Here is a 13,277-nt window from a genome sequence, read left to right on the forward strand (position 1 = left end):
TTAGGGAATTTACGGCTCGTTTGTGCTGCCGGGTCACATATGATTTCTAGGCCTAGAACTCGTGAGTGTAATAATGCCACCTTCGACAGAGAGCATCAACTATCGTCCGCGGGATAGATTTCCGATATCAATCATGAGAATAATTATGTTAGCACAATAGGCTATTGTATACTTCTGGTTATATACCCTATACTGTGTCCTCCCATAGTGTTATCATTGTAGACCATGCAGATCTGCTCTAATTTTTAATCCCTTGATTTTTGTTTGGTTTCTGAACAAAAGAGAAACCGAAACTAAAGATTTGAAATGAGACACTCCCTCATTTCAAATATATAGTTTTGGTTTCTCTATTGTTCAGAAACCAAAAATCAAGGGATTAAAATGTGGAGATGAACTGGTATGCAATCATAACACTATTGTGCTGGGAGGACACAAGAGGGTATATATAATCAAAAGTATAATGGCCTATAACCATACGTATATATTATAATAGCCTATTGTGCTAACATTTTCATTATCGATATCTATCAACGCGGACGACTTTTGATGCTCTCTGCCGTATGTGGCACACTTCCATGACACCATAAAATTAAATTACATCCGAGTTCCGAGATTCGTTTGATAAGTTATGCATAGACATCATGTGCATATATTGAGGGGTGGGGGTGGGGGTGTTTTGTTTATTTGTCTGAAATATAAACGATGCATGATGATGTAGATGATTTGATTATGAATTAGATTATTCCCCGGAAAGCACAACCCATACCTCTTACCTATGTTCCTCCGCCACCTATATATAACCTCCTCCTCCCCCTCCCCACACTCGATATCGACTCTTCCCTATTATTCCACTCCACTCTTGAGCCCCCTCTCCCCTCCTTCCCTTCCCACTTCCAATGCTCTCTTCCCTCTGTTTCTCTTTCTCCCTTACCCTTACCCCCTCCCCCTCACACACACACATACCCTCTTTCCCTGGCGATCTCTTCTATCTCTCTCTCTCTATTCTCCAATAAATAAATTGAATAAAAGTTAGTTTAAACCAGCTTTCTATGATATTGATCTTCCGTCATGCGACATGCACATAAATAGAGTTGTGTATAATAGTGTTTATAACACTGAAGTCATAATCTGTCAAGTGCCTATTGTAATGTCTGTGGAAATATTTCGATGGTCTATATATTTTCACAGTGAAATCAGCTTAGGCTAATTCGTAGTCTCAAGTCAATGCTTTCAAACTAAATCAATGCTTTCAAATGTAGACTGCTTTGTTCGACTTCTCTGCTCGTGAATATTGCACTGCGAAATTTAAACATTTCTTTTGTATACTTAGAGTAGGTAACTTCAAATTAAATAATTTTACGATCCACACCACTTATAAGAAACTGAAACCAAAACCGAAACTGACTGACACAAATGTTCGGTTTTAAACAAAAGGTAGAAACAATGAGTTCGATATCTTATGATTCAAGTGGTTAGGCAGGACAATAGGAAACCACGTGACCAAAACCAAAACCAAAACTAAAACTATATATTTGAAATGAGGCACTGTCAGAGTTACATATACTTACATACTTAGATAAATGTGTAAAAATTTATTTAACTTCAAACGGGATCAAATAATCTGTTTTACCATAGCATTTTTTGCTTTTGCAATAACTAAGTTTATATTGCAGTCGTAACTGTGTCGGAGTTAAAAACTTTCAAACACGCCAATCCAAAAGGTGCGAGCGAGATGAATGGTCTCATCAGCATAATGTGAATACAGTAAGCCAAAAAATTAAGGCACCAGTTATGTTCACCTCCTGTATATCCTAAACAAAGACGGATATGTCATAATTGGAACCAGCAGCCAATAGCTGCATCTTTTAGCTCAAATTTAAGACCTTATTTGTTGAAATTGTTCAAGAAATAAAGACACGGCGATCCCAAAATCCAAGGAAGATACCAACTTAAAAGTTGCAGTTTGCTGCGTTAAATGCCCTATTGATTTGTACACAAAGCGTTCGTGAGCAAGAGAACTAGCGCTGCGCTTCCATTGATTAGCACGTTAAAACTAGCGTCGTACTTTCATTGATAAGAACACAAAAGTGCAACTTTTGATTTCGCTTCTTCATTAGGTTTTCGATCACCGTTTCTCTAATTCTCAACCAATTTCAACAAATAAGGTCTCAAATCAGAGCTTCAGATTACATATATTGGCTGCTTGTTTTAATTTTGACATATTTGCCTTTATTTAGGATATACAGGGGTGGACATAACTGGTACTTAGGTTTTACTTAGGTATAATTCTTAGGCTTACTGTATACTAAACAATAATACGACCCAGATGTGAGCCCATGTCTTCACGGTCTATGTTTATAACTTTCCGAATGTCAGATGTTTCTCAGATCGATCTGTTCACCATCACACTACTTTATACACATACTGATGTCCAGGTCTGTTGAATATCCAATCTGGAATAAGCTCGTTTGCTTCTTTTACCCATAATCCTTTGCAAACCAGTTCCTGTAAGTCGGATTCAAATTTACCGTCTTTGAATTTGTCAAAAGTATCCTTGCTGTTACTACTCACACTGAATATAATTGGACCACCTGCAAATGATTAATAGTATGCATTCAGTTTCCACAAGAGATGAATGTGAGTGTTATCAATTATATTGCCCCTCCCTCCCCCCCCCCCAAGAAAAAAACACGATTTAATTAAGATTTCATTATCATAAGGTTGCTTCCTTACCCGTACGCTTTAAAGCAGCTGATATTTTGAATATCAAACATGAATTTGTAATAAGACCGATGCTCAAAGAATACTGCAACCCTCGGTTTTGCTTTTGTCATCAAAAGACCCAGCAATTTAAACAAAATATATTATCTTCGTTGATTATATATTTTTTCCAACAAACCGTATAATTTTCAACTCTAGACCCCGACCTTACCAACAGCTTTAGACACTTCAGTTTTGTGTCTTTGAAGCCAATTTCTGCTGTAGCCTTGATGATTGACTCACCGTGTGTTCAAAGTTCAAATAAGAAACGTTGACAAACCCACGTTCAGAAGTGGATCAATATATGTTTCTTATGTTTATTGTTTCCTTATTTCATTAGATATCCATTGTACCACTGGCGACATAAAACCGATCAGATCTGATCGAATACTGTTTACTAATTTAAAATTTGAAAACAATTCTGGAATTAGAATGTTATTGTTTTATACTGCGCTTTTATATAGTTTAAGTCGACTCACCAGGTTTGACAATGCGTATCAGTTCTGGAAAGCATCCTAGATTTAAATGGCCTTTTAAAAGAGCTCCGCATAAAATTAAGCCGTCGTAGCTATCTGCAATTTAAAATTACAATTGACGCATGTGAAAGTTGTGAAAAGAGTAATCCCCGTATTATTATTATTAATTGATTATTCAGTTTCTAGATTCTATTGTCTAGCCTGCATTAGTAAATAATTCGAGACTTCAGACTTAAATAACATCGCTGAAGGTCCATCAGTAAAGGGTAGTTGGTAAAATATGATGTACGGGACAACAATGAAATATTTCACTAGAAGTTCTGCATTATGATGACCTAAGCAATTATGTGATGCGATCAAGCAAAATCAGTCGGAACTCGGAAATATTGATTTAGAGATATAGCCAAACAAAGGAAGTATTTCCTTTTGTTTCCTTTTGTTTTGGAAACTCTTTATTGCTCATATCTTTAGAACTGGTTGATTAAATTCAATGGGGTTTTCTGCAAAATGCAATGAGCTTTGTATGCTTGTTGCTATCGTATAAGAAACTAAAAATATGAGTTCCGACTGAGTTTCCTTGATCGCATCACATATGACGCCAATGGTTATTATTTTCAGTGACATTGCAAACAATGTTGAAGTATAACGGAATCATCCAGTCGTGGAATCAGAAGGTGAATTATGAATAAAATACTGCACTGACCTTACGAATTTGGCACATTTTCATCCAATCTTATTGGACTTCATCTTGCTATTGCAAAGATGCTACTGTATTGATCGTAATCGGAGACCGGTCACGTGTCAAACGGCAAGAAATATTGATTATTGATGCATCCCATGCACGTGAAAAACTAGTCCATGTTAAGGACAAGCCTCTGAGAGACAAACAATCGAACCTTGTTTACGGTATGAAGTGTGGGGATCCGGATTGCACAGAAGCATACGTAGGTCCGGGACGTAGGCGCCACAAAACAATCCCTCAAAGCAGGCTTGAACAGCATAGACGTCCTATCGCAACTGAATTCCGCAATATCACGCTAAAACGTCTAGACACCAAATTGATACGGAGGATAAACTATACAAACGAGGGGCCTGATATTTCCAACTTTCACGTCCATGGGATGCATCAATAATCAATATTCCTTGCCGGGTGACACGTTACCAGTCTCCGATTACGATCAATACAGGAGCATCTTTGCAGGTGCCAGATGAAGTCCAGTATTTTATTCATAATTCACATGTTGTTAAGGGATCTGATATCAACGTTTATCGACGTTCTCACGTATTTTTGGTGTGAGCTGAGAGTACACCAGATTGCAATCTGAATACGAGGAATGTCCGTCTGATATCAAATAATTTTGATTTATTGAAATTCGCGATGTAATAAAAATTTTATGACAAATTATTAAAATTTTTATTTTCTAAATTTTTGATATTTAACAGTCATCGAAGTAAACTTTATAAATCTAATGATATGTATTTAAAGTGTATGTAGCTGGGAGGAAAAGCCGACGATCAATTGAAAATTTTGACCTTTCATATTGAAGATATGGATTTTTCCCCAAAGGACCTATTTTTTTTTTGGTGTTTTGGGAAAAAATCCATATCTTCAATACGAAAGGTCAAAATTGTCAATTGATCGTCGGCTTTTCATCCCACCTACATACACTTTAAGTATAAATCATCAGATTTATAAAGTTTACTTCGGACTGCAGAGAATTATTAAATGGATAATGTCCTCAGGGAGGTAGTTCCAGAGTGTCGCGACGTCGGAGCATAAGGATAGAAGGATTTTCAGCACAAGGTCAGACGACAGAAAGATGGAACGATGGCTTGGGAGAATTTTGGTTACTGAGACTTAGCAAAATGAAAGAGAACATCATTAAAACCATTATGTGCTAAGTACAAAAAATAACCACATATCACCTTACGCCACTATGGATGAAATGTTCTTGACAGTTATAATTCCCGAACGAATTATGGTCTATTCTTATCCATGAGATGACAACTTTACAGTTTGTCGTAGAGCCATGGTCAGTTTATAGCCCAGATGCAGAATCGGCAGTTACACCTGATGACCTTGTACTCCAGACAAGCTTTCAAAAAAGTGACCTTCATCGTGTTCATCTGAGGCAAATGGTTGTCAAATGTTGACAGTCGGTAACAGGATTGTCTTTTCAGAATAATTATTTAGCACTGTTAAATCCTGACACATTTGAATCATGTGTCCAATAAAATGTGAAGAAGAGATACGAAAAGAATTCGTTTAATGCAAAAGCATGAACATATTTCCTGAAAAATACAATCAGAGTATTTGTAATAGCTTACCATCGTTTATATCCAGTTTATTGGTTCCGATGCGATCGCATATCAGGCGTCGGTATAATCCCCCTTCTTTGCAAATTTTCAAACTTTCCGTGGAAATGTCAACTCCGTCTATATTTTTAAATCCATGTCTTGTCAACTGTGTAAGCATAACATGAGAACATTCCTATTTAGGTTGTACTTTGATTAATCATGAGTAAAGGTATAGAATAATAATATCCGCATTATTTTGTCTGAATTAATTTAGAATCTAATACAGAAAAATTAAAGATTATTAGTTGCAGCACATTGATAACTTTTGGCGTTGATAGTGATGATAGCCTCTTTTAACAAGCTCAAAAAAAGACGGAAATTAAGGACAATTATTTGCCCCCGAAAACGCAACAAAGGCCCTCAAAACGCCTTGAATTGAAAGGACAATCTTTAGATTTGTAGCTCAAAATAAATGGGCAAAATCCCGAAAGTAGACCCGAAAGTTAAATTACGCATTAACGAGGCGGTTTTTAACCAAAATAAAAATCTTAACGAGTATTTTGAGACCTGCTACAACGTCAATGAAAATATCGACAATACTGATAACTGCAACAACAAGAAAAAGAATGTCCGGTCATACCTCGTGTGCCACAAGACCCGTTCCGCAGGCCATATCCATAATTTCAGCATCTTTGTTAGTTAGACATTTTGCCATAGTTTCTGCTGACCTTCGTGGTGCAGTATAACCCTCATGAGCAAGATCCTGTCAAGTGGAAACAAATTTCGAGTGGCATAACTTTTAAGATTACACTAAGATTTATTCCAGGTTTTAATTCCAGAGGGCGTTGTTTATCACAGCAATAACATACTTAGAAAAGAATGAACTCTGATCGCGCTCCAAATAAATTACTAGGGTAAAAAAAATCAAGTGGAGCTGGAATTCGAACCCCGAGAATTCTAGAATTATTCAGTCCATAAATGGTATAGCCCTTTTGACTGCTCAGCGATATGAATAAAGTGAGCTGAGTAAAGCCTCCGGCAAGCGGAGGGCGTTTCAACCAATGACAAGCCTTGATCGTGTCCGTTTGTCTGCAATACACGTGCGCCACGCCGCTCAGCGGCAAGCGGCAGGGTAGTATGAAACCAGCATAAATGCGTCAAACCCATGAAAACTTAACGGCCGATGCATATGTGCAAGTGACATCATCGTGCTATGTAATATGTAGCAGAAGAAGCATTTTGAAGGTATATTTTAAAAACTCATTAATTCCAATGCTAGAACTTGAAGTTGATAGCAAAAACAAAACGAGAATTTCCCAATTCAAAGCTTAAAATAACAGAGAACAATCAAGTTTTCTGTGAGCAGCGTAATATGTTTTGTTTAAAATACAATTGAAACCCTCACGTTGCAGAAGAGAATCGCCCATGCAGTAGAACGGCTGAAATTGGCTTCGTGAAGTAGTGGTCATGCACAAAAATGAAAAAACGTATGTTGAAGACAGTGACCAATGGGAACCACATTTACATATGAGTTACATAAAATATTAACGAATCAAAATCAACGTTCTAACAGATTGACAGATACCAGGAAGTAGCCCTCTTGTGACGATCGGCGAGGTAAAATAGTGCATTTTCTGCTAGGCCTATAAGGAAAGGTTTCTATACAAAAACGATTCTCTTGTAAACCGCACAGTTTCCACCTCGATACACCTGGACACACATTTTCGTCCAAGAGCTTCCAAGCAGAGAACAGCAAGCAGTGAATTGTCTCCCCACAATATTTGATTACACGACACGGTTGAGTACATAGCATCGTACGAGCTGTGGAGCTTCTAGCTGGAAATGGGCCTCTGTAATTGTTTTTTGTCGAAACCTCAAGTGTTCCCTTCATCCAATCAGAATCTTTTTAATATCATACGAAAGCTAACACTTCCCCCAAAAAAAAACACTTTTCGTCATTAGGCCAAACAGACAACGCAATTCAATGTTATAGCAAGGCGAATGTGGTAAATCTATTCAAAACTACCTATCCTTAAGCACATTTTATGACCAAAAGGTAGGTTTTAAAAGTCAAAACCTCAAGTGTTCCTTACAATATTTGTCAACTTTTATGTCATTAAAGCCTTAATGTACGATCTTTTTCAGAATATACCTTTATTTATTCAAAACCGATTTTTGACATATTTGTAATACTTACACATGTTCAACGTACATCTATGAGTAAACTGTCAAATTCGCCCTATTTGTAGTAAAACGAGATGATTTTCTGTTGGTCCGACATAATTATATATTATCATAATTTTCAGATTATATTAATATGTCGGAACGATCGCTAATCTTAGTCTCCTACGAAGCCAGTTTTGGTTACGCTCCCTCCACACATGTGGAGGGAGTGTAACCAAACTGGCTTCATAGAGAATAACCCTGAGGCCGCACTCGGCGTCCTAATCCGAAAAGTGCGAGATATTTCGAGTGATAGAGGTGAAGTGTATGATGTTGTTTGCCTCCAAATGTATTGGGAACTTTCATAATAATTGCATTTATATTAACTATTTTATCATTATGGAAGAAAAAAGAAAAATCTAAAAATTCAAAAAGATTGTACATTAAGGCTTTAAATGAAAAAGCACACTTGTATTGTCCATGCACTAGCGTCACTAGAATGAGCAATGGCCAATTCTCTTTAAATTGCAAATCTTGTGCAAAAAGTTACTATTTTCGCCTGTTTTTTCATACGGTTGTAAATTCAATGAACCATGACTTTGCTAAAGAGCGCTTACAAATTGATAATATGTGTGCGGAAGGCCAACATCATGAGAAGTACCTACACTTTCAGTAAAAAAAACGCAGGTTATTCTCACTTCAAACTTTCTCTAGATAAATTCCTTATTAAATAAGCTTCATAATGATAGGTTCTAAAAGACAGTACGATAAATATATATTTTTTTAATCACAGGAATATTATGAAAAGTCGGGCTCAAGTGGTTGTTGATTCCTATACCTTTGTACTGTGGCCCATAGCTTCTTCACAGAAGTGGGTCAAAGGTCATTAATGGGGTAAAATCTTACAATTGCATTATCTGTAAAAGGGTATGAGGCTCAAACTCAGTGACAACAAATCTCATAACCAGGGGAACATTTTGCAGGGTTCATGTCAAAGGTCATGCAGAGGGCAAATTTTAGAAATGAATTTTCTGGACATCTGTAAGGGGTACGGGGATCAAACTCGGTGATAAAAACTTAATGACCAGGAGAACATTTTGGCACACTTTGCAGGTGCCAGGTCAAAGGTCATCTGGGGTCCAATCTTAGAATTTCATTTTCTGGACATCTGTAAGAGGTACGGGAATCAAACTCGGTGGCAACAAACCTCATAACGCAGGGAACATTATGGAACATCGTGCAGGGGTCAGGTCAAAGGTCATTAATTTTGGGGTCAAATCTTAGAATTGTATTATATATCTGGACATCTGTAACCGGTATGGGGCTCAAACTCGGTGACAACAAAACCTCATTATCAGGGGCACATTATGGAACATCTTGAAGGCGTGGTGCAATAATTATGTATACCCCGGGTGGTCAATTACAGGGGGGGGCAAGATTTTTGGCAGGCCAAAGGAGGGGGCAAGCATTTTTGGCAGGTCGAAAGGGGGGTTAAGCGATTTTGGCAGGTCGAAAGGGGGGCAAGTAATTCTGGCACAGATATTTTGGGCACCGTTTCTATATTACGCCCTGGTGTAGGGAAACATTAAAATATGCAAAATTTCCTGTTTGCTGCGCTCGCATTAGGCGAAGTAAAATAAAAAGCATGTTTCACATCCGGATTTTTTAAAAAAAGGAGGAGGAGGGGGCTCTTTTTTATCGCAAAATCAGTGTAAATAGGCCTACCCATAATTAGACCCTAATTAGAGCTATTATAGCGTACACATATTAACACAATAATGCCTGGAAAAAGGAGGAGGCCTCTTTTTATATGTTGTTCTGAGAGGTAGGCCCCTCTAATTATCTCAAAACCTTCCAAAAGTGTTTCTTGTGTATTAGCAAGGCTATAGAAAGCAGCTTTACTTCCTAGACATATATTTTGAAAAGTTATAGGCCTAACTGAATTTCAAAAAATAAAAAAATGATTGAAGAAATCTCAAAAAAGGAAGCGGGAAGGGACGTGAAACAATACATGTTTATTTTTTTATTTGGCCTTATATGATAAGACAATAAGGTTTAAAAATAGTGGTGTGCGCCCGTACAAAAAGACAGACACAGAGTGCTCTCAATCAAAATAATAGGCTTACGGCAGGTTTAAATTAAATAGATACCGTACATGCATGGTATAAGTAATTATAAGCAATCTTGCCTTCTCGTATGTGGGAGCCCATTCGTCATAGAATTGCTTTATTCCTTCCAGCGTTGTTGGGAAGCGGCCCTCTTTTGCATCAAGAATTTTATCGGGAATGTTATCCGCCATTATGAAACCTAACAATCATGCCAACTGCAGCACATAGTATGGTGTTCCGCGTTGCTTTGAGTATCTCAGTTCACTCGGTGAACTTGACCTTGTGCCATTGTGATATGTACAATAATAGTACATGCCAGGCGGCATAGGAAGCGCAACACGTGACGTACGAGGCTGGCGAAGATACAGCCCCATCATTCAAAATACACGGTTAGCAATTATAAATGGAAAATTAACATACTTACAGTGGGGTACTTTGTCGAACCCCGACGGTTTTAGAGTAAGATCATTTTGCTTTGACACGACATAACAAATTTAGAATTGTTTGTGACGATTTCATGATTATGTGTTAATCCAATGGCGACCTAAAAATTGGCGATATCGCTTCCATCACCGCCTGGTACATGCCTGCCTGAAAATTCACGCCCTCAATTTTGTTCGTCGTCTGCAAAACAATCCTGGAACGGCACTACTTAACGTATGGTGAGGGGTGATGATCTTCAAGTTTGCAAGTTTGGCACTCTCTGATAGGAGGTACACTGTCTTATGTTCGTCGAAGGCGGCCCTTTTTTTTAAATTTTTTAAAGGCTACAATTTTGTAAGAAAAAACTATAAAATAAAACCCCTTGCTTTTGCTTTATATTTTCTGAATATAAATTAGGCTACATCACATTTTGATCATCATGATCAACGACCTCATCCCATGCCAGTGGCAGATCCAGTCAGGGCACACCCGGCCCGTGCCCCTTTCATGTAAAAAAAAAAAGCCTGTGAAAAAAGAAAATAGGAAAAAAAAAAAAAACTGTGACAATTAACATTCACATCGCATAATAATATTGTAAAAATTTTCCATGAAATGGCTTCAATTGGGCCTTAATTTTTATTATTCATTCAAAATACTGAGGGGCGCATCCTCTCCCTCCACGTAGGCCTATGGATAAAGAAGTGCCTACTTTAGCTTTTGTTTTTAACCAGATATGGATGCAGGGGCGGGCTCAGCCGACCTGTGACCCCTCCCCTTACGCTGGGAGAGAAGAGAAAGGGCGAAAAAAATAAGAGAAAAGGGAGACTGAGAAGAAATATATGTGATTATTTTAGGCATTGTTTGAAAATGGGTCCTAGGCCAAAAAAGCCTGTGAAATTACTGCGGGCCCGCAGATATGCAGGGCCCGTTACATTCACCAAAATCAGTAAGACGGATTCAATGCTGATTATTTTCAACATCAATCCATGCATGCTATTAAGTGTCCAGTGTATAATAAAGTGTCCAGTTTAGGCCTAATTTTTCAAATTTTATAAATTTACCATTAGCTTACCAATGGCTTCGATGGAACCTTCATTTTGCAAAATTTTCCAACTTCTGAGGGGGATAAACAGGTGACCGTTTTCAATTTTGTTTTGGGTGCGAACTTTGAGTTTGGTAGTGATGTCTAAACTGACCTGCACGTGTGGTGACAACCCTTCTACAGGTTAGCGCGCGCAATTCAAAACAAGCTTCAACCTACAATCTTAGAAATATTTGTTCGAACACTTTTAAGGCCATATTGGAAATGGTCCCCCTTCTACCCCCGTACAATGTTGGCATGCCTAATATGCTCATCTTCACCATATCTTCTCCCAATATTGTTTGGTGGGGAAAGGGGAGGGGGCATGCTTAAGATGAACGTTGAGACAACACTATTATAATTCTTATTTTTCAGCGACTCATATAGCGTGCGCACTATATGCTAAGGGGTGGTGCAATAATTATGTGTACGAATCCAACGAGCCAAGTCATGGTCAGGATTTGGTCGGACATCTTTGGGTAGCCGCTAGCACCACCTTGGTGCTTTGAGCGTCCAATTGTGCAACTAAAACACCTAGAGAAGATGCAAGGACGAGGAGGGTTAATAGAATAATATAATAACAGAGATAATTCCGCAGGTAATCCCATCGCATCTATTCATACATACTATAGTCCTTTTGTTCGCAAGTACATCAATGCATAGATACCGCGTGTAGTTAATCCGATTATTATGTATTAAGGTGTAAAACGGGTGATGGAATGCAGTTTAAAATTTCCGCCAAGGCCGAATCATTTCACATTTTGAGTGCATTGTAGCCGACGGCTACCCAACTAAAGGCTGCTAGTCAGGTGTAGGAATGCGTGAATTTAGATTCGTCTATATTTAAATTGTTAGTCTGCATTATGCAATGCAGTTCCAATATGTGATGCATCTTTCACAATTTAAACGAGGGTACTTATTCGATTTTGGTATCATACAATGAATAAATTAATTCAAGCTGATAATGAGAAAATGGGGCATTTTGTTAGAACTTTCGACTTTCATTTCAGTTTGTTACCCCGGTATACAACCGTGTGACCACAGAAGTTACCAATGTAACGTTAAATGCCAATTGCCTTAGTAGTAAGTAACATCATTTTTTTGGTTAATTGTGTTTCAAATCAAGGTTAAAGCTAATTACCATAATTGCAGGTCAGTTTTAGACATCACTACCAAACTCAACACCCAACCACAAAGTCTAAATACTTTTGAAAGTATGCAAATGACTAATATAGTTATATTACATAATAATTGTGTATCGCTGTGATTAAATTAATAGAAGTTTGCTCAGAAGGGGGGGGGCTGAGGTGTTTAGGCCTATGTGATTTTATTTCAATATTAATAAATGGGTTACGTGAAATTGATTCATCGCAAATTATAGAGGGTTGGGTATTTTTCACACATAAAGTTCAACATTCTCCCGGCCCCCTCCGGCATTAATAATGAACGGTCCCAAAAACAAATCTTTCAACGTTAACTTGAAGGAACATCCCCAAGGGAATTTTTATTTTATTCCCATCGCCTCGTTTAGGGCGTAGACCACCAAAATAACTTCTCCATTGAAAAGCACGTAAAAATCAACTTTTTTTTCTTGGCACGCGTGACAATATTTTTCACTTTTTACGTCATATCCCTGTATTAATTAAGGTATGAATTTTAATTTAAGCTTCAATTTTGGTGAACTTTACAGATTCAATTTTTTTATTAAAAAGTGTTGAAAAGCGACGCCGCTATTTCAACGCCAAAATTAGTATTAAAACTTGTTCCGTTACCCGGGTTCCGTTAGCAGTAATTCGGACAGGGCCTACTTGTCTTGTGAAATCGATTTGTATAATATATCAATTTTAGTCATTAATAGGTTAGCATCTTTCATTTAAATCAGAACATGCCAACCTCACAAAGAACATGGTCCCTAAGGACACCATATTGTCTCCAGTAGCCATATACTTTTAACCGGATCTCATCACC

General features: G+C 37.7%; 1 protein-coding gene across 2 annotated transcripts; it reads right to left on the minus strand.

Moving 5' to 3' along the window:
* Nucleotides 1-1,590: 1,590 nt before the first annotated feature.
* LOC140146777 (methyltransferase-like protein 27) lies at nucleotides 1,591-10,064 on the minus strand. Of its 2 annotated transcripts, XM_072168654.1 has the most exons (5): nucleotides 9,886-10,064; nucleotides 6,175-6,297; nucleotides 5,565-5,700; nucleotides 3,240-3,332; nucleotides 1,593-2,591 (listed from the first exon to the last, which is right to left on the minus strand). In XM_072168654.1, the coding sequence occupies exons 1-5, from the start codon at nucleotides 9,994-9,996 to the stop codon at nucleotides 2,404-2,406; spliced, it is 651 nt and encodes a 216-aa protein (XP_072024755.1). In that variant the 5' UTR covers nucleotides 9,997-10,064; the 3' UTR covers nucleotides 1,593-2,403. The 2 variants fall into 2 exon arrangements, with proteins under 2 accessions (XP_072024756.1, XP_072024755.1); XM_072168655.1 differs by lacking the exon at nucleotides 6,175-6,297 and having other exon boundaries at nucleotides 1,591-2,591.
* Nucleotides 10,065-13,277: the final 3,213 nt, after the last annotated feature.

The sequence above is a fragment of the Amphiura filiformis genome, chromosome 2 (genome assembly GCF_039555335.1).
Source record: "Amphiura filiformis chromosome 2, Afil_fr2py, whole genome shotgun sequence".
Lineage (NCBI taxonomy): Eukaryota > Metazoa > Echinodermata > Ophiuroidea > Amphilepidida > Amphiuridae > Amphiura > Amphiura filiformis.